This window comes from Acomys russatus, chromosome 13 (genome assembly GCF_903995435.1).
Source record: "Acomys russatus chromosome 13, mAcoRus1.1, whole genome shotgun sequence".
NCBI classification, from domain to species: Eukaryota; Metazoa; Chordata; class Mammalia; order Rodentia; family Muridae; genus Acomys; species Acomys russatus.
In genome coordinates, this window is record NC_067149.1 from 1,490,183 (window position 1) to 1,511,772 (window position 21,590).

At 54.4% G+C, this 21,590-nt stretch overlaps 1 protein-coding gene across 2 annotated transcripts in view; it reads right to left on the reverse strand.

Moving 5' to 3' along the window:
- Positions 1 to 18,898, reverse strand: part of Atoh8 (atonal bHLH transcription factor 8) — a 29,451-nt gene extending 10,553 nt beyond the window's left edge. Inside the window, exons 1-2 of one of the 2 annotated variants that reach the window (XM_051154720.1) lie at positions 17,787 to 18,898; positions 8,085 to 8,276 (exon numbers count right to left, since the gene is read on the reverse strand). In XM_051154720.1, the coding sequence (XP_051010677.1) occupies positions 8,085 to 8,276; positions 17,787 to 18,560 (966 nt within the window). In that variant the 5' untranslated portion in view covers positions 18,561 to 18,898. Of the gene's footprint in view, positions 1 to 8,084; positions 8,277 to 17,686 lie in introns of those variants that run through there. The other variant, XM_051154721.1, reaches the window with a different exon arrangement.
- Positions 18,899 to 21,590: the final 2,692 nt, after the last annotated feature.

The window sequence follows — 21,590 nt, forward strand, 5'->3', positions numbered from 1 at the left end:
CGAGGAAGCAAAGGGGAACCCCGGCTCTGTCCCCTGCCCCCACCCAGCACCGTACACTGACACCAGAAGCGCCTTGCCCAACCCCTCCCTGGCAGTCTTGACCCTGTTCCCTGTCCCAAGAGGTGCCAGGAAGAGAGGAATCTGCCCCCCCCCCCCGCTGCCAGCCCTGCCCCAGGACCCCACAGCCCAGGACAGGCCACCTGGTGACTGTTCCCAGAAAGTGCCCAGATTCTGAGCAGACATGTCCCAGAAGCCTTTGGCGACAGTGGCAGCAGCCGGTTCTTTAAAAAGGCCTCACGTCACACTGCAGTCAGCTGTGGAGGCCCAGGCACTGGGGTGTTTATGGCTGCCAAAAGGTCCGCTGGGTTGCCCTCTGATGAGCCCATGGAGGTCGCTCGCACCCTCTCCCCGCCCCCCTCATGCTAGCCCCTGAACACACAATGCTTCCTTTTTCTGCAAGTTGGGGTCAACACACACACACACCTTGGCTGTCCTGGACTTGCTTTGTACACCAGGCTGGCCTTGAACTCACAGCGATCCTCCTGCCTCTGTGCCCAAGGGCAGTCACCCATCCAGGAACATGATGTGGGGGACAAATTAACATCAGAGTATCTTCCTTACTTACTTCTGCACATACTTTGATTTTTTTTTTTTTTTTTTTTTTTTTTTTGAGACTCTCCTTGAACCTGGGCCTTGCCATTTCATCAACACATGCTGCCATACTCAGCTTTTTAGGAACGTGCTGGGGTGGGAACTCGGGTCCCCACTCTAGCAGAGCAAGCAGTTTACTACCTACGGAGCCACCTCCTTAGCTGCTGTCCTTCCACTAGACTCCCTGACCTTCTTGCTTGCCTATCTCTTCCAGGCCAGAAGAAAACAAGTCACTTCCCACTAACCCCAGGATTAACAGCTTTGAGACCAAAAAAAAGTTGACAGTATCCTAAGAACCAATTAGGTGGCCTTCAGGTACTCCCGTAGAGGAAGAAATGACACCTGGTGTCAGAAAAGGAAGAAATAACACTGAAAGCAAACAAGCGGGTGGGGTAGGAGGGGGAATAAAAACCAGAGATAAAAAGTCAAGAGCAAACAGCGGCGCCTGAGAAACACGAACTGCAGCCGCCAACTTTTACGGCATCCAGCCCTGTTATTCATAAGCGAGTTTCCTCTCTCACAAAGAACCTTTTGCACGGTTTTCGCTGCTGCCTCCAAACCAGCTGCTCGCGCTGTTGTATCCTGAGTGATGATGAGGTTCTGAAAGGGCTTTTTGGGAACAGATGGCCAGGGGAGAGCTGGGGAATGTGCCAGCGGAGGGCCGGGCGGGCTGCCAAGGCCTGCGGTGACTGAGTTCTTGGGCTTCCAGCTCGCGTGCTTTCCCTGCCCTCTGCCCTCCGTGGCGCCAGCAGGCCTTCCCAGCGAGCGCTCGGAACATCTGGAGTCTGGGGTTGCCAGGAGGGGGGGCGGGCGGCCTGGGGGGGGACCCGCTGTTCCTGCGGAGCTCCCATAGACTTGCAGGCAGGCCGCCTCTCCCAGCAGCTAATCAAAACCACAGCACCGAATGGGAACCAGGCGGCGCTCCCAGCTGCAGCCGGAGGCCGCCAGGCGACTTAACCCGGTGTCAGGCCTCACTGGCGGCGCAGCCCTGGGGGTGCTCAGAGACGATGACACCCCCTCACCCCCAAATCCCGGCCCACCCCACTCCGTGCCACCACCAGCGGGCTATTGGCTCCCTGCAGCTAAATGGAACCTCCACGTGCTGCAGATGCTTATTTGCATAAGGGCTCCAAGTGAGTAGGGCCCAGGACACAGTTGGGGGTGGGGGCGCTCCCGGGCAATCTTCAGAGGAGAAAGAGCTTGCTTGTTTCAACCAAAGAAAGAAAACCTACTTCCTAGCCCTATGGCCTGGGCTTTCTCTTGGCCTCAGTTTCCCTTCCGGGCAGTGGGGGTACGGCTCCTGACGCCAGGAGTATAAATACAAGGGGTAGTAGGTGCAGTGTGTGACACACAGTAGGCCTCACCGTATGGCTGCTGTCTGTTTGCTGGCATCCTTCTGCACCAAATGTTGCCTAGATTTCTTGATCCACGCCCTTTGAAATCGAGGATTTACGGACTAGCTGCTTGCTGGCCCCACTTTAAAGGACAGGACCAACGCTTCGGATTCAAGTGCTGGAGATGAGAGAAGCCCAAGTCCAAGGGATGTGTGCTCATCTGCAGCCATGGTACCTTCCTTTTCCTGAAGCATTCCTCCCTAGGGCTGGGTGGGAACCTGTCACTTTGTAACTATAAATTCAGACCTTGTCCTTCTGACTCAAGGTTTTGTTGAATCCCTTCAGGGAGGCAGAAAGGAAGGTATGATGTTCTTGCTTTATGGGGGAAGAGACCTGGGGACTAGAGAGGTTAAGTAGCGATTCCGGGGTCACCAAGAAAGGCATACCAGGGTCAGGACTTAAAACCTTGACTGACTTCTCAAAGTCCTACATTTTGGTCACTTCACAGTGAAACATGCCAAAGGGACGGCAGCACTCATGGGAGAGGTAGAGCTCCCGCGGGCTTATCCCATCTCCACACAGACGCTCTTCTGCAGCATCCGCGTGCTAAGCATAGTGAGTTCTTGCAACCGAAACAGCTTTCCGTGTCTGAGCAGGCAGGCCAGTTGCTTCCTTCTCACTCAGGGATCTGAGTCCCCGTTCATATCCATGTTCGGCGGGGCAGGGTGAGAGGCAACGTTCTGATCCTCAGAGCTGGGTCAGCAGTGGCCCAGCCTTTACCTACCTCAGACCACCCAGGGAACATCAACAAGCCATTGGGAGGAAAGCCTGTCCAAGCTCACCTGGGAGGCCCCCCAGCTAATGATCACCACCCCCCCCAAACCCAGGGCCTCCCAGACTTGTGGCCTACTGGTGTCAAATGTGAGAAAAGAAACGGCAGCTGAGAGAATGCTCCATGTTGGAACAGCTGGCGACAAACATCTATGTAATTGGAATGCCAGAAAAAATAAATTGCATCCATTTTTATGACTGGAGGGGACTGGACGGTGGTTTCCCACCCACCTCTCTTTTTTCCCCAGCATAGACAAGATTCACAGGCTTTGAGAGCAAATGGCATTTAACTCAATGACTTAGCCTTGAGGGTTTGGACTTGAGAGCCACCCTGGCCAACGAGAGAAGTCGTCAATACCTAGAGGCAAGCGTTACAGGAGGGGGTAGCCAGGCACAGGAGGGGTGACCCCTTATGCCACAGGTTGAGGAGCAAAACCCTCAGTCAGGGCTCAGGCCCACTGGGAGATGGAGGAGACCCACACATTGAGATTATACCACACAGCCCACAGAAGGATGGTCCAGAGCCCAGCCACCTAGTTCGGAAGCAGGCGTGAACAACCAAGGCTTACACTGACTCACCCCTCTCCTCCACTGACTACCACCCCAAATCAAGCTGCCCTTGGTCTGTCCCCAGAACTGACATGACATGAGAGCCTATTGTTGAGATTGTCGTTCAAAAAAACAGAGCCTGGTACCTCATCTGCCATCACCTTAAAAAGCCTCCTCCTTCTCCCAGGCGGCAATAGGCAGCAGAAGGGGAAAGCTTTGCCCGCCTGAGAGGTCACAGACTCCCAGGCATCCGCTCCCAAGAGGCACTGCTCCACTTCCTAGCCCTACAGGCCACAGGGGCAGGCTGGCACCCTGGGTTCCTCAATGGATTGCTACTTATCCTGTCCTCCCGCCTTACCCACCACCTGTGAGCAACTAAGGCAGGGGCTTAATGGTCATTCATTACCAAGACTCAAAGAACTCCATTGATGTCAGCAGAAGGTGTTACGGAGTTACTCGGAGTCTCTGGAAAAGGGTGTTCTAGATTAAGGGTACCAGCTCTCCTGTTCCATAGGTTAGATAAGACACACAGAGGCCAGGTATGAGGGAACTAGTCTGTCCCCTTCCCTGTCCTCTGTCCCCCTTCTGAGAGGCTCCCAGAAACTGCCGCTATAGAAACAGAAGCTGCAGGAGCAGTTTGCGAGGCCAGGTGCTTAGCTGCTTGCTGTCTCTCCAGCACAGCTGAGTTGGGACAGCCCTCCCCTGGGACAGCCCTCCCCAGTCCCGCCTCTCTGCTGAAGAGCTGTGATGGACAGAAAGGTATAACTGAGGCCTGGGCGAGTGAGCCAAATTCATTGCTCATTCTGTCCTTTTTTGGCGAGCAAGGGGGGTTCAAGACAGGGTTTCTGTGTTACATAGAGTCCTGGCTGTCCTGGACTGTTTGTGGTTGTTGTTGTTGACCAGGCTGGCCTCGAACTCACAGAGATCCTCCTGCCTCTGCCCCCCTCCCCACGAGTGCTGAGATTAAAGGCAGGTCCCACCACACCTGGCGCTGGCTCTGTTCTTCACACAGACCTAAAGGGACAGGGTGGCTCATGGGTGGGGAGGCGGGGCTGGGGGAGAGGGGAGAGCAAGAGCCACTGAACTCAGGCTCTTAGATATCCTGAAGGAAGGTCACCCAGCCCTCTTGGGCACATGTTTGCTCACAGAGCAATCCCCCAGCTCAAATTGTCACCAGTCGCATTGGCCAAGACCACCAGCATCGCAGAGGCAGAGCAGACATCTGCTCACAGCCATCGCTCTCTAGTCACAGCCCCTTGCCACCCTTCCTGGTGGTCTCACGGTGCAATTACTCTCTCCATTTATGGCTTTTTTTTGGGGGGGTGGGGGGGTGGGGACAGGAGGGAGCTCACTCTGTAGCCAGGGCTGGCCTGAAATTCTTGGCAATCTTCCTGCCTCGGCTCCCAGAGTGCTGGGATCACAGGTATGAGCCATCTTGCTAGGCATGAGCTGAATCAGGTGGCTGGTGAGACGGCTCAGAGGGGAAAGGCACCTGCCGCCAGGCCTGGTGAACTGACTTTAAGCCCTGGACCCTATGCGGTAGAAAAGAGAGAAATCAACATGTTTTCCTCTGCCGACCTCCACACTAAGAGCACAGGCCCCTCCCTGCCCCCATGAATTAATCTTTGAATGCAAATGAAATGTAATGGGGTTTCAACATGCGACTCCAATTACATGTATTGGACGCTCAACTCCAAAACTCACGTGCCAGTAATACGGAAGCAGGGACTTCTGGGAGCTAACTGCGTGACATGAGGTCATCAAGGTGGAGCCCTAAGTAACAGTTCTGGCTTTGTAAGTGAACATGACCTAGCATGCTTGCTGCCTGACTGCGTGATGACCTTAACCAGGTTAGATAAAGCAAGAAAGTCCTTATCAGAAACCAACACTGGACTATCTATTAGGTTGCCCAGCCCCAGACCCAAGAGCTAAATAAACCTCTATTCTTTAGAAATCGCGCAGTCTGTGGTATAAGGACCAAGGCAGAGGGTAACCACGAAACTATTCCCTGTAGACACACGAAAGGGCAAGCAGCAAATCATGACTCGGCCTCGAAAGGAAAGGTCTGGTAAAGTCAGTGTGGCCTGAGGTGGCCATCTCATTTCCTATAAGAACAGCAAGGGTTCCTTGTGTTCCTGAGTTGCCCACAAGTCAAGTTGAGAGCGTACACTCACGATGGCACTCAGAGTTTAGCAAGTAGGCCCCCACACTCTATCCTGGGATGATGTTAAGGGCAAGCCCAGGGCAGGGAGCCACCATGCTACCACAGACCCAGAAAGGGCAAAGCAGACACCTGCATGGAAGATTACCTTCCTGCTCTAAGCCCAACAGGGCTGTGCACAGACCTTCCCATTCCTCCCACCTGCTAACAGACTCTACTATGTCCACGGCTTCCTGGTGGCCTCTGATGGCTGGAGACAAGAATCTTCATTAGACTTTTGTCCTTCTCACTCTCGGCTTCCAAACCCTCCAGCCACGATGTCCTGTCGCCACTAGGTCTATATGCCACGTCCCTCACAAAGAGAGCACTGTTCAGGGTAGGTATACGGAGGAGGACTCTCGGGTCCCTTTCTATCTCATGCTAAAGGACTCCTGGAGTGGTGACCACACACGCTGTAAGAGGTACATGCCTGCTGACGCGTGCCCTCTGGACCCTGCTAATGATGCAGGCTGTGGTGTGGCGGTGCCGAGCCCTGGAGCCGGGGCACGGCCTCTTGCCACATGAGGCTTTCCAAAGAAGCAGTTCTGAACACAAGAAAGAGAACATCAGCGAGCAGAGGCAGGGCTGCGAGGCACACCTTGGGGGCCATGGGAGGCAAGGAGACTAGTGAGGGGCCCCTGGCTCAAGACTGGGCTTCCTGTTCAGACTTGTGCAAATCCTCCCACCCCAGAGCAAAGGGAAGGCGTCCTCCAAGCAGTCACCAAGCAGGCAGGACTGCCCTCACTTTTGCGACCCGACCCACGAACACACCATTTCATCTTGGAGGCAGCCCCAAGTGGGTGCCCCACTAATTCCAGTTGTCAAGGAAGTTTAGGGAGTTAGGAAACTGTTCTCAGCCAGGGCTGTCAATAACTCTTCTCCATAGTCTGACACCTCTGTCTCCCATCTGTACTACAGGGAGGTCTCTATGATTTCTTAGCCTTGAGGTGATTCCACAGGACTCCAAATGCTTGGCTCTGTGGGGACACCCTCACTCCGCTGGCCTTTCTCCCACTAACTCTCTGGCTGGGGCTGGAGTGCACTGTCTACTCCAATCAAAGGACTATTGGAGGGAGGGCCTGGTGCTGCTTCAGAGGTGTGGGGGGGGGGGTGTAAAGAGGCGGGGAGGGGAGGGAGGAAAGAGAGGAAGATAAGGAGCCTGCCCATGCTGCCTATCTGCACCACTGAGGTACACACATCGGCAGCTGAATGCCAGGGGAGTTCACCAAGAGTTTACCAGCCTCTCCTCTGTCACAGAGCCCGCAGCATGGAGCCATCAATCAGGCCTTCATTTACCATGTCACTCTCCCAAGGAAGGCAGGAAAGCTGGCCCCAGAGTGGCCAGTGGCGCTTCCTCTCTCACCCACTTGATGAGAGCCTTTCCTAATTGGCCCCGCTAAATCACTCCCAGGAATGCAATGTGCAATTAGGGCTGGTAGCACCCCCTGAGGAGGGCCTCCCTGGCTGGGGCCTCCTCGGTGGCCTCTAGGAAATCAGGGCAAGCTATAGGTTCCCTACCTAAAAAGAGCCTGGGGGGAGGGGCAGGCCAAAAGGATGGAAGCAGGGGAAGGGTAGGATGAAGGATACCGGAGGCCCCAGCTCCCTCTCGCAGGACCCCCTGGGCATCTCACAGACAGAGTGGAAGGCAGTCTGTCTTCCTCCGCATGTCACAGGGAACAGATCCAGCTATAGCAAGTCTGCTAAGTGCTGGCCCTGTATCCCAAAGCATCAGGCATGCCCAAAACTATGGTGATGCCTAAACCCTTTTTCTGCCTCCACAGAATTCCTTAAATGTATCAAGCTTAGTACAGGCTGCCTCCAGTGCTGCCTCCAGTGCTGTCCCTGCTCCATCTGCCTGGTGGCCTCTTAGCTGTCCTACTGGTCCCAGCTCAAATGCCACTTCCAACAAGATACTCTGTGCAGCTAGCTCCCTTGGGCAGGAGAATTCATCTGCCTCCACCACCACCACCCCCACCCTCCCGCCCCAGAAGAGGTCGCAGGATCCCTCTCACATCCATGCACAGGAATATCGTTCTGAGCACCCTATCACTGCACGGCAAGTTCCTACCCCTGTCCAGCTTGCTGAGGGAATCTCCCCAAAATGAATACATGAATAGACATCATTCTCCCTCGGGCTCAGTTTCATATCACTCCCCAGATGAAACCACATTCCCCAAACCCACAGACGGCTTCTCCTTGCCTTTTACCTACTTAGGGAAAGCTCATCCTGACAGAGCATCCATCAGGGCCACATGGATAACGCAGCCTCAGACCACAATGGAACAGATGGAGCTTCAAAGACGCACCATTTCTTTACTTAAATAATGAGCAAACTCAGACCTAGAGACTCCGTGATGGTCAAGGTCACCCAGCAGCAGTCCATGATCCCACCCACGATGCCAGGGATGTGGGGATTCCTGAATCTGAGATGTTTACCAGAACATGCCCCCTTAGGAATTCTGGGTACATGTAGGGTACCCCACCTTACAGTCTCTGCCTCCCCAAATGCAGGTGCATACCTTACGCTTCTTGGCACGCCCTTCTGCCTGCAGGGTACGAGTGCAGCGCTGCACACACTCGGCGAAGCTGAGGTTGCTGTGGTCAGCACTGTAGTCCAGGTCAGCCAGCCGCGCCAGGGACAGGATGTAGTTACAAGCGATCCTCAGGATGGCCAGTTTGGACAGCTTCTGCCCGTAGGAGTAGCATGGCACCTGACAATGGCAGGAGAAGGCATCAGGAACATATGCGAAGGCCTCTGTGCTGACGTGCACCCCTCAGTACCCACCTACGCTGCCAGGGGAGTAGAGGCATCTGGGCCTGACATCTGATTTTATGCTAAGCACCTGATGTTCACACGCCCACAGCCCGCTCATCCACTCCAGTACTCTAGGGTGTGTCTGAATTCCCATTTGACAAGGGAAGACAGTGAGGTCCAGCTCATAGCCAAGTACCAGCCGAAGCACCACAGATTTCCACGGAGCCCTGACGGACTGCTCTTAAAAGAGCAGATATTCTTTTTTTTTCTTTTTTTTTCATGCGTTCATTCTTTCATTGACACTTATTTTGTTGGATACTTGAGACCCCAACAATTAAAAACTCCCTCTGCCCCGCCCCCCATTAGGGTCTAACTATATAGTCCTGGCTGGGCTAAAACTCATGATGTAGACCAGGCTGGCCTCTAATTTATAGAGATCCACCTGCCTCTGCTGCCTGAGTGCTGGGATTAAAGGTGTGTGCCGCCATGACATGCAAAAACTCGACTCCTATGTGCCTGGTTAGCACATACCTATAATCCTAACACTTGGGGGGAGGGGTGGAGGCAGGAGGATCAGGAATTCAAAATCAACCTCACTTACATAGCAAGTTCAAAGGCAGCTACAGGCAACCCTGCCTCAAATCACTTAAAAACTTTCTTTAAAACTAAAAACTTAACTCCCAGCCAAGTGTGGAGGTGCACACCTAGAATCACAGCACTTGGGGAGCTGAGGCAGGAGGACTGCTATCAGTTGGAAGGCACCCTGGGCTACACAATGAGTACCCGACTAGCTAAGATGACAGAACAAGATCCTGCCTGAAAACAAGCAAACAAAAAAACAGACTTCAACTCCTGCCCTCAAAGAATTTAGACCCGAGAAGAAAGATGGGACCTGGATTAATGGCCAAGTGTAAAGATGCTGGCCATGCCAACCTCACAGCCAGAGGCCAATCCTGGGAACCCACATACAGGTGGAGGGAGAGAGCAGATTCTGCTAACTCTGCCCTCTGTGCCCTTCATGTGTGCGTGGCATGCACATGCCACACGTGCAAGCGCACACGCGTGCACACACACACACACACACACACAATAATGAACAACATTTTTAAAAGACAGCATACATTCTCCTGGGACCCTGGAGGTGCTCAGGGGGACAGTGCAGACACTCAGATACAAAAGTGCGGTATGTTTTCCCTTCTTCACTTTCTCTATGCCCTCTGGGCCTGGGTTACTGCCAAGCATGGCACACAACAGGTGTGTAATAAAAGCCAACCAGACTTGACTCATTTGTCTGTGATTTGGCAGCAGATAATCACTCACTAATTGTGAGAGGGGGAGGCGGAGCTTCTATCTTCTTAGCACTGTCCATCCTACACATGAGCTGTGTGAGCCATCAACGAGCCAAGGCCCCAGCACAATGGAACTGAGTGTAACAAGGAAATAACTCCTCAAAACCCACCTGACAGATACTAACCAACTGACCTGTTCTATTCTTGCTCTCCTCACCCAAGTGGCTCTGGTCCCTCCTGTGGCTCTTTGGCATCTGTACACAGCATCCATATCATCCAACTGAGTATGGGGCACACACAGAACCCCTACACTAGTATTTGGGGAGCACGCTCATGGGTCAAGGGCTCTTTGAAGCCAATGGTTTTGAACCAGGGCTGGTTTTATCCCTGAAGGGACAGGTGGCAAGGTCTGGGGCCATTCCTCGTTGTCATAACAGAGGAGCAGTAGGGTCTGAAGAGAAGTCTGGGGTGCTGCCAAAACATCACACCATGTACAGGATCCTCAATGCCCCTCCTCACCCCAATCTTTGTAATACCTTGAAATGAAAGTCCCTACTACAGACCCCGGGATTAAGGATGAGCAAGACCACTACCTCGGACTGTGGGTGCTAACTGCATCATTTGCTTTAACCAGCACTCCATCTAGGAATGTTCTCTGGTTTCTCATGCCTGCCTTACACCACGGGAGCAGCCTACAGCATACCAGTGCTGTAATGGCACCCAGCTGTCTTTAGGTCCTCATTTCTGCCCCCACGCTTAGTGCCTGGTGTCCTCACACGCTGGGGGAAGACCCAAGAGCAGGCTGGTTGAATAAGACTTTGAGTGGGTTAATAACTACAGACTATTTTGAATCTAGTCTCAAAAACATAACCTGGGCACTGGAGAGATGGCGCAGCATTGAAGAGCACACACTAATCTTGCAGACAGTAGAATTTGGTTCCCAGCAGCCAAACAAGGCAGCTCACAACTGCCTGTAACTCCAGCAACACGGGACTCATAGCCCTCTTCCAGGCGGCTTAGATACTGCACTGGTGCAGCAAACTCACACTCAGACACATATACACACAATCAAAAAATGAAGCGATAAGGGGCTGGAGAGATGGCTCAGTGGTTAAGGGCACTGGCTACTCTTCCAGAAGACCTGGGTTCTCAGCACCAGCATGGCAGCTCAAAGGCACCTTTAAATCTGGTTTCAGAGAATCCAATGCCCCTCCCTTTCAGCCTCTATGAGTACCAAGCACTCACATGATACACAGACATATATGAGGCAAAACACTCACATCTATAAAATAAATAAATAGAGCTTTTTTTTAAATGATAAAATTATTTTTAAAAAAAACAAAACTTTATTTGGGCCAGGGAGCTAGTTTAATCAGTATGTCTTGCGCACAGGAGGCTCTGAGTTCAATTCCTAGAACACATATTAAAGATGTCCAGTATAGTGGTGTGTGCTGGGAAAAAAGAACCAGAAGCATCGTGGAGCTTGTTGGCCAGCACACCCGGCCTACACGCGTGCGCGCGCACACACACTCATGCATGCACACACAGACACACACACACTCATGCACGCACACACAGACACACACACTCCTGCACTCGCACACACACACTCACGCACACGCACACACACACTCCTGCACTCGCGCGTGCGCGCGCGCACACACACACACATGCGCACACACACACACACATGCGCACACACGCACAGCCACACATACGTGCATGGGTGCATGCGTACCCCCACACACATGCAGGCACATACACATGTGCCCTCCATCTCTCTGAGGATGAAGAAACAGCATCTATGCCACCTTTGTCTCCTGGATTCAACACTTGGCTCTGACTCTGTCCAGCATACAACCAAGTGAACGACATACTCAGTCTGAGCCTCTGTACACTGGGAACAAGACTGACCTCACAGGGTGGTGGGGATTTGGTGGATGACGTAGGCATTGCACACAGCAAGCCCAGCAAAGGTCAGCAAAATGATGCCATTCGGTATTGCAGACGATCCCGAGACAGGTTCCAGAGAGGGTGAGGAATCTGGGCACAGTAGCTGACCACCTCTCACCCTGTGTGAACCAGGAAGACCAGGAAGCCGGGGCAAGGGGGCAGGGGAGGCTTCCTTGAGCCTCCAATTCCCACCTCCGTGCCCATCCTCCCCCTGGCCACGGCATCAAACCCATCCAAGAAAAGCTGGCAGAACGATGCGATGCAATTTGCATGTTTCCAGTCAGAGTCCAGAAAACCCTGCTTGTTATCAGTTTGAACAAATAAACAAGATCTGGGCCAGGGAAGAGGGTCTCAGGGTCAGGGTGCAGGCCTTTGCCTGCTCATGTCTGCCTCCAGGGTGGGCGGGTCTGAGGACCCAGGACTGTTGTTACTTAGAGATCACTCTGGAAGTCCCCCCATTCAACAGCCAACTCTGCACCTGTGCCCCCAAGCAGCCAGGCTTCTAGGAGGAAGTGGGACTTTGACAAAGGTCTGTGTGCCAGGGCCCAGAATGACAGGGGAGGCCAAGGCCAACCCAGGAGCACCATGCCAGGTTCTGGGCCAGTCTGTCCTAGATTTGTCACTCTGTGCCATTGCTTGGGTCAAGCTCTTGGTCAAACTAGAAGAAAACCAGGGACTGGGTCCTTGTCTGTCTGGCGCGGTCACATCCTTTCACGGCATTATCCTATGTGAAATCTGTCTCAAGGAAGACGAATGTCTGATATGCACCTGAGGGAAACAGGTGACATTCTGAACCTCAGGTCAGTCAGCTGAGACCTGATTGGACCTAGCATCTCATCTGCCTGGCACCCGAGGAAAGCACATACAACAGAACACTCTGCTACCAGGGTGGCCACGTGGGGCGACAGTGGCTCTTCCAGGTGGCTTGCCCGTCTCCAGCCCTACCCCAATGATGGCTCCCTGTTTACTTGGCTCCATCTAGATTCTCCTTGCCAAGGCTAGAGATATAGCTGGGTTGGTAGGGAGTTGGCTATCATACCTTGATACCTGGGCTCAGTCCCCAGCCCTGCACAAACCAGAGCTGGTGTGCACACCTGCAATCCCGGCACACAGGAGGTAGAAGCAGGAGGATCTAAAGCTTGAAATTATCCTCAGCTACGTGTTGACAGTGAGGCTAGCCTTGGCTCCTCAGCTATGGGCTGACAGTGAGGCTAGCCTTGGCTCCTCAGCTATGGGCTGACAGTGAGGCTAGCCTTGGCTCCTCAGCTATGGGCTGACAGTGAGGCTAGCCTTGGCTCCTCAGCTATGGGCTGACAGTGAGGCTAGCCTTGGCTCCATGGAGCTGTCTGGTTCAGCTAGACTGGCTGGTTATAAAGCCCGAATGCTGCGAAGACAGACCTGTGAGGGTTGAATGCGGGTCTTCATGTTTGTTTGGCAAACATTTTACTGCCTGGGCTGTCCCCCCCTCCCCCTCCTGGATTTTAAACTCCACAGAGCGTCAGCTTTTGGCCTTTTCACAAGGTCCTCTAGGCCTCCTCTTCCACTACCCAAGCTAGACCCTCCCTTGGCTCCAGCAAACACTGACTGGGAAGCCTCAAGGCCTGGCTGTCCCCTGGACACCTTCCCGACTTTAAGGAGGACTGTGGCCTTATAGCCCCTGAAACGTGGGCATCCAGACAGCTGCTTCTCAGAATGGACCACCATGAACAAGTGTAGGGAAAACAACAGCAAAAACAAACAAACAAACAAAAGTCAAGAACCGACCAGAACATGCAGGAAACCCCTCAAAGCCTTTCGTCCTCTGACAGGCAGTCCTCAGGGACCCCAAGGCCCACAGAGCTACAAGCACACAATGTCCCTGCACACAGTGGCATTCTAGATCCCTTCTCTGTATGAAGCTATTCTCTTATGTCTGTGGGACAGGATTCCTGGCGTGAAGCCATCTCATTTAGGACTGCTCAATGTCCCTGCCAGGTCTACTTAGAAAGGTCTTTTAAAATCCAAATTCTCTACTAAGTGAAGGAGGGCACAAAACCAAGCCATTCACCCACAAGGTCTGACAGACCTGGGGACAGATCCTGGCCAATTTCTGTCAGTGTCTTTGTCAGTGCAATGACAAGCAGCCCTACAAACCTATGATCCATGTCACAGGAATCCCAATAAACAGTCACCTTGGAACTGTGAGCCTGGGGGTAGGGAGAATCCCGTTGCCCTTGCCCACTGTGTGGCACTTCCAGTATAAGTTGGCTTGCCCACCACTGCCTGGAGGTGGTCAGCACTGCAGTTCCCCTGTCTCTTTCACCTCATCAAAGAGAGGTTTAAACTAAGACCCCCTATTCTTATACCCTTCTGGGATCACTTTGAGTCAATCTGGTGAGGACCCCTGAGGACCCCCAAGGCACATTGAGGCTGGTGGCCTGAGCCCCACTTGCTCAATGCCTCCTTCATAGGGAGAGGCAGCTGCTAAGGGCCCGGTCACTCTCTGCTGCTGCCGCCACTCCTCCACGAACAGCAAGGAGCTTCAAGGGAGAGAAGAGAGCCACGCCCAGGCTAGACACCCCAAAGGTAGGCACAGCTGGACAGTCCTGCCAGGAAACTGAGTCCCAGGGCTCAGGCCCTTTCTTCCTTTACCCAGTACAGCTAGCCTTTCCCTTGGACCCCTCCCACCTGGCAGGGAGCAGCCTGCACATGGCCAGGCCCAGCTGCACACACATGGCCTTCATATGAGGCAGCAAGGAGGGCTCGGGTGCAGCTGGGTTGGTGGCAAGTGCTGTAGTCTGACCATCTGCCCTGCGCCCCGACCCTCCCCTGACTAGAGGGGGCTCTCTCCCACCTGCACCTCTGCCAGCCAGCAGCCACACAGCCCCTCCCCTCCAGCTTCTTCCTGCTTGGAAGGGTAGTAGATTGCAATCACAGGCAGAGGCCTGACTGGTTTCCTGGTGCTCAGGGTGGATAAGCTGAGAAGCAGAGTTGTTAAGCACTGGCCACTGGAAAGACTCACTAAGCCTGATTCATTCCAGGCTTTGCGGTGACCACACAGCTCTGCGACTGCACAATGCAACGAATGCACAGCCAAGATCTGAACAGTGATACACGGACACAAGGCAACACAAAACCCTCGAGGCCACCAACAGTTCACACCAGCTGCCTGAGACCCTGAAGCTACCTTGTATGAACTGGGGTGCAGGGGAGCAATGACGGTACCTTGTTCACAAAGCCAACTAGACCCCACAGGTGCTAAGCATAGAGCCTGGCACTTTCTGTGATTATTATCAAAATGATTAAATGGCTGGCTAAAGGGCTCAGTGGGTGCCTGCCGCCAAGTCAAATGGCCTGAGTTCGAACCTCAAGGCCCACGTGGTAGGAGAGTGCCAACTTCTTAAGTTGTCCTCTCTGACCTCCACTCACACACTGACACATACACACACACACACACACACACACACACACTGTGTCAACTTACACGTACACTCACACAAAATAAAATCTAATGAGCTGGGTATGGTGGTGCACGCCTTTATCTCAGCACTCAGGAGGCAGAGGCAGGCAGATCTGTATAATTCCAGGCCAGCCTGGTCTATATAACAAGTTAGTTGCAGTCCAACCAAGGGTACATACAGAGATCCTGTCTACAGGGGAGTGGGGTTAAAACAATACAAAATGCACAGCCGGGCGCGGTGGTGCACGCCTTTAATACCAACACTCAGGAGGCAGAGGCAGGTGGATCTCCGTGAGTTCGAGGCCAGCCTGGTCTACAAAGTGAGTCCAGGACAGCCAAGGCCACACAGAGAAACCCTGTCTCGAAAAAACAAAACAAAACAAAAAAGAAAAACAAACAAACAAACAAAAGGCATACTGCCTCATCTTATAGGCCTTGCTCAGTCCTGAGGTCCAGGAAGGCACTGAGAAATGGCTCTCTTCTTACTGCCTCTGCCTCAGTCTGTTCTCCGTGTGCAAAAGAGGCGCATATAAGGTAGGGGATAACACCATGATGTGATCTTAGCAGCCGAGGCCCGAGGACAGGTGACTCTCCACAGCCACACAGAAAGTCCAGGAGGCTGACGCCCAGGAGGCAAGCCACTCCTGTGTGAGCCAGGCCTCCATGGACCAGACAGGAGCTAGGCAGGTGGGGACATGGTGCTTACAGCCTCAGTCCACGTCTATATTTCTGTCCTTCACAGACAACGAGCAAGTGTCCAGTGGTGCCCAGCGGTCCTTCTGGGTCAAGGACGAAATGGCTAGAGCGAGGGAGAAGAAAACAGGAGACCTGTGTGTGTTCGCATGTGTGCATACATTTGACTACACGTGTGCACACAAGCCGCGCCTTGAGAACGTGTGGGGTGGTGTTCCACAGGACACACTGAACTTGACCCTTCTGTGCAGGCCTGTCCCCCTCCCTGACAGACTGCAGAAATAAAAAGAGAACAGTAGTAACAACCTCATCCCTGAGTCGCTAGGGGGCAGCACTCAGGGGGAAGACTTTAGCCAGAGAAGCTTTACAGAAGTGGCAGCCAGATGCTCTTGGGTAAGCCTCCTACCTTCTCCTGGCCTCGGTATTGCTTACTATAAAATGACTCTATCCAAACCTAACAGGGACATTACGGTTAAATAAAATAGGGTTCCCTGTTGAAAGTCATGAAAGCCACAGGACACAGACACACAGACTAACACAGGCATGAATGCTCTCCCTGGGAAAGACTGAAGAAGGTAGCCAGAGGCAGAGATGGAGGCATGTGACCCCTGCCCCCCAACTCAGGAGAGGCTCACCTAGCTGCAAGCCAGGCAGATACAGGCAACTTCCTGCCCTTCTGTCATCCTTCTGTCCTGGGACAGGGGCTGCAAGATGCCCTGCAGGCTGTCCCTGCCCAGGCATGCAGGCACACAGCAGCTGAGACGGATGCCTCCACAGCCTGGCGAAGCTGTGACAACCACCCCACCTCATTAAGCAAACATCTCTCCCAAATTCAGGTTCAAAAGCCACTAGGGCCACTTTCTCCTAGGGGTTCCATGTGCAATTCACGGAGGGACTAAGTCTCCAGTTACCCACAGAAGGAAGAGAGTATGAGCCAAAAATATGGTGGGTTTTTTTTTTTCTTCTTCTTCTTCTTTCAGAAATGCTTTGCAACTGGCTAAAGCCCAGAGAGGTTGAGCAACTTTCCAGGAGACAAACAGCTCATCAGTGGCAGAACAAACAAACAAAAAGTTCACCCATTAAAGCAATTACATACACCACCCACTCCAACCCCTTGGAGTGATCTGGGCCCTACCCCACATCCTTTTTAGATTTCAGGACTCTCTTAGAAACTGGAGTATCGAGGGAGTTCCAAGATTATCTTAAGGGGAATTATCAACGGCCCTGTCCACCATGATAACTCCGCGGTTATATATTATTTTGCTTCCCCGACAGATGCTGTCGGGTGAGAGCAGCCCGCCGCCCACCCTCGCCGCACCCCCTACCCCTGCCCCCGCCAGCACTCCAGCATCTATATGAGGAGCCCTCAACTTCTCCAGAACTAAGTTCTGCAGAGCCCTGTGGAGAGAATCCCGTCAAGCAGCAGTCTCCTGGGCAGTGGTGACTGATGTGACCAGAAGAGGAAAGGGCAGTGGTGGGGTAGGATCTCCTGGGAACGTTCCCACAGATCACTTCCTGAAGCTGTGCCTGGAAGGACCACAAGCTTGTAGCCCGGGTCCCTAAAGGACTTCAGGAACCAGGCAAGGAGTGCAGAGATCCTAGAAGCAAGCTGAGAGGGACTTACAAGCCTCCCAACCCCCCCCCCCCGCTGTCCTTTATATTCTAGGACCACCCCCCAGGAGAGCACCTCTGTGGTGCGTGTGGGCCTCGGTGCCACTAACAGGGGGCCAGACCCCCAAAGCATGCCAAGTGCGCAGGGCGGAAAGGTCGCTCGCGCCCCCTCCCCAGCCAGAGAAAGATTCCCAGATTCCCCCTTTGTGTTTCCCTACCAATCCCAAGGGATTGCAGAAGACAAATACTAGCTGCCATATAAGTCAACTACGAGACCTGAGGTCAGATGCGCAGACACGGTTACCCCTGGGGAACCCGGGCGTGTCTAGGCCAGAGACGCCCACGTTGCAAGCTAAGAGTCGCATCAACAATAAGTCAAACCTGTGTGCGTTGCGGGATTCCCTTTATCCTAACTCCATTCCTGGGGCCACTCACCACCTACTCCTGCCACTGTTGCCCGGCGGCGGCGGAGAGTGGGTACCTGTTTCCTCAGCGCCTCGAAGGCTGCGCTGATGGTGTGCACCCGCGTCCGCTCCCTGGCGTTTGCCAGGAGCCTTCGGGTCTGCTGCAGGGCTTTGATCTCCGTGGAGGCGGCGGTCGCTTCGCCTGGCCGTTTCCTAGGCGACGCGGAAGAATCCGGGTGGTTATTGTAAATTACGTGTGAAATTGAGGAGTAGGAACTTTCCCCCGGGCGCGTGGGGGGCGCAGGGCGCACGGGGGACTCTCGTGGCGCCGCGGGGGGTGCGGGAGGCGCGGATGGCGTGGGGCGCGCAGGAGGGGCGCACAGCAAGATGCGAGGACGCATAGCTGGCTCGCGGAACGGCTGTGCCTCGGGACCCCCGGATGCCGCCAAACTCTGGGACGCCGGAGGCGGCGGTGGCGTGGGTAGTCCCGGTCCCACTGTGCCCAGAGCAAAACCGCGTTTGCGCGCGTCTGAGATTTCAGGCGCTCGGATGCCCCTGAGCTCTCTGACTGTGTCTGTGCCTCCACCTGAAGGAACCGCTGGCGCCACTGAGGCTGGCACTGGGGTCACGATCGGGAACGGCTGTGTCCTGTCCCGGAGCCCGTTTGTAGCGGCGGTGGCACTGGCCGTGGCGCCGGACTCGGGCGCTTCCAAGTCCAATCCGAAAGTTTTATAGCCGTTTGCGCGCCGCACCGGCTCCTTGCCTTTCCGCTTGAGCTTCTTGAGGCCGTTCAGCTCTTTCACGCACACTGTTTTCCACGGCCCGTCCTCGAGGACCGGGATGTGCTTCATGGTGTGGACAGCGCGAGGAAGGGGCGTGGGATTGCCCGGGACGCGCGCCTGCAGCGAACACTCTGCACGCCGCGCGCCTGCTGCACCCCGTGGCCGCCGCGCTCAGCGCCGCCTTGTCGCTGCTCTCTCTCTCTCTCCTCCTACCCTCCCTCCCCGGTCCCTCCCTCGCTCCCCCACTCGCGGGGCAGCTGCGCCTCCGGCTCCGCGAAGCCTCGGAGGCAGCCCGTTTCCCCCGGAGAGCTCAGAGTGTCATCTGAAGTCGCTGCCGCCCTGCCAGCATTTCTGCAGAACGCCCGCTGTGCTCCATCTGTGTTTGTTTAGCCTCAGTTTACACAGAAGCCCAGCGCCGCCCGCCCGGAGAGGAGGCAGCTCCTGCCGCCGCCGCCGCTGCTGCCGCCTCCCGAGCCCAAGCCGCCCGAGCCGCGAGCGCCTTTAAAGAAACAGGAAGCATTTTTCAAAACAGCTGGGCTGAGGGCCGCCTCCTTTGTCCGCGTGCTCTCGGCCTCCCCCAACCCCCATGCCTTCTGCCGGAACCTGCCTCCTCCTGTTCGCCCTCCCCGCCCCCTACTCAAATTGGGGGCGCGCCTCCTCTCCCCAAAGACAGTGTGCTCTGTCCACTGCTGTCCTGAACACGTGGCTGCTGACTGCTCTAACTCTTCACTGCCCAGCCTTGTTGACCTGGGGGGCGGAGGGGGCGGTGACGTAGCGCCGACCTTCCCTCCCCAGAACCTTCCTGTCTGCCTCCCACCCAGACTGTCCAACAGAGGGAAGAAATCCCAGAGCTTCTGGAAGATTTCTTCTGGAAGGAAGATAAGTGGGAGAGAAGAACCCCCCAGAGTGGCTGGCTGGTCACTGTCATCCCACCGCAAGGCTGTCTCCTTTCTTCCCCTGTTTGCTGGAGCAGAGGTCCCAGAACAGAAGAGGACGCCAGGCATTGGGAGACTGAGGCACCAAAGTGCCCGGGAGGCTGAGGAGGGTGGAAGTTTGCGGTTTAGCAGATGGGAACATTGGTGAAGATCTGAAGTCATCTCACCCAGAGGCGCTCTGCTAAACCCAGATTGACTCATTTATGAAATGGGAAACTCGGAGACTATTCATGCTTTGTCACAGCCTGCCTGGGAGATGCATGGAGGTGCCATTTCAACAGTCGCTGTGCTAATGGTTCGAAGCTCAGCTCTGCCACTTACTGGGTCATGCAACCCCTGTGCATCTCCCTCTCCTTGTAGCCAGGATAGGGGTCATAATCACTCCTTCTCCTTCCGCGCTGCTAGTGATGAGGGGCAGCGTCCACTCTTCCGCTCCCCCAGCCCGCCATTGCACTAGAGCTCCTGCTGGAAAGAAGAAGCCAGCCCGTCTGTGAGTGGCCCTCAGGAGTCATCGCCACAGACTTTCTTTCCCTGTGCTGTCGCATGGAGCTTGTCTCATCACGGAGCACCGTCCAGCGTTCTTCTTCCTTGAGTTCATTAGAAGGATTAAATGGAGCTTGCATATAGCATTTGAACGATGGCCAAAGTCAAATGAATGGTGACCCGGGACACACGGGTGTAGTGAAACTATGTCTCAAGACCTAGCTGGATGTAGGCAGGGTCATAGGCTGGGTTGCCCACAGCAGGTGGGAGTGTGAGAAGCTTCTACGTGGTTGGATGTCATTCCTAAAGAGGGAGCTGGTGGGTGTTGAATACAGCGGGCTCCACAAGAGCTGAACCCCAATCCTTTTTCCTAATGTCCTGTAAGAGAAGAGAAAAGGAGCAGAGTAAGGAATGACAGCCACCCTGCACCCCCACACCACACCCCACTCTCACCCTGCCACCTTACCCTCTGGTCAACTTGAGGGTCTAGACTTGGCAGTCAGGGGAGTGTTCTAAGTGCCCTAAGTGATGGGACGGGACGTGCTTGTGACTGCCACCCTCAGCCTACCAGGCATAGATTTCAGACTGAGGCCAGCCGAAAGCAAACCTGTCCCCTCCCCGGCACTCCCAGGACTCAGGATTCCCAGTGCCCCCTGGCGGTGTAACACTCAGGCAAGACCTCACTGTAAGACTGACTTCTCTCAAGGAACTTGGCTGGTTTGGGACTCAGGAGTGGCCTTATAAAGGCAGCACCAAGAATTTCAAAGAGGCTCTCAGCTCTCCCAGTATCCCCATCTTTTTTTTTTTTTTTTGGAGACAGGGTTTCTCTATGTAGCCTTGACTGTCCTGGATCGCACTGTAGACCAGGCTGGCCTCAAACTCACAGGGATCCACCTGCCTCTGCCTCCCGAGTGCTGGGATTAAAGGCATGCACCCCCATGCCGACTCCCACCCTTGTTTTGTATGAAACCATACAGTTGCCCCCCAAGAAAAATCTACACTCTTCCTTCCCCACTGAGACAACCTTTTGACATTACATTCCTGAGGAAGAGCACAATGGTGCCTCTGGAAGGTTCCATATCCATTGAACGGCTGGTCCATGGCACAGAAGTGATGCTGGAGAAGGAAGGGAAGCCACGTGCTGATAGTTACCATTGCAGGGAGTGGGCCCATCGCCTTTCTATCCCTCATCTTTATGACGACACAGCCAGGCCAACCACTCTACCCAAGAGAAAGCCATGGCTCCTGGTGGGAGAAGGGAGCCAGCAGAAGGGGACTGAGGGAAACGCTGTTTGAATCCAGACCCACGGACCCTGAAACTTGAGCTCTGAACTGTTGCACTCCCCTCTGCCTCCTGAGAGCCCAGCGACTAGCACCTGGGGGTGAGGGGCTGGACCAGAAGTAGAACTGGTCTTTCGACAGCTGGCTGTGTCTCCAGCCTGGGTAGAAGCTGGGGCCACAAGTCTCCCTTAGCCCAGCCTGCTGTCCCCCTAGCACCTTCCAGACCAGACTCAGATGACAGGAATCCTATCTTGGACAGTCGGGAGTCTCAGGCCCAAAGAGCCTGAATCCTGGTCGCCCCTGCACACTGCTGGGTTCTCTTTGCCCCCTTGGTTCACAAGCTCCACACGTGAGGGCAGGACAGCTCTTGGGGATTTCTGTCTTCTGTCTTCTGTCCAGA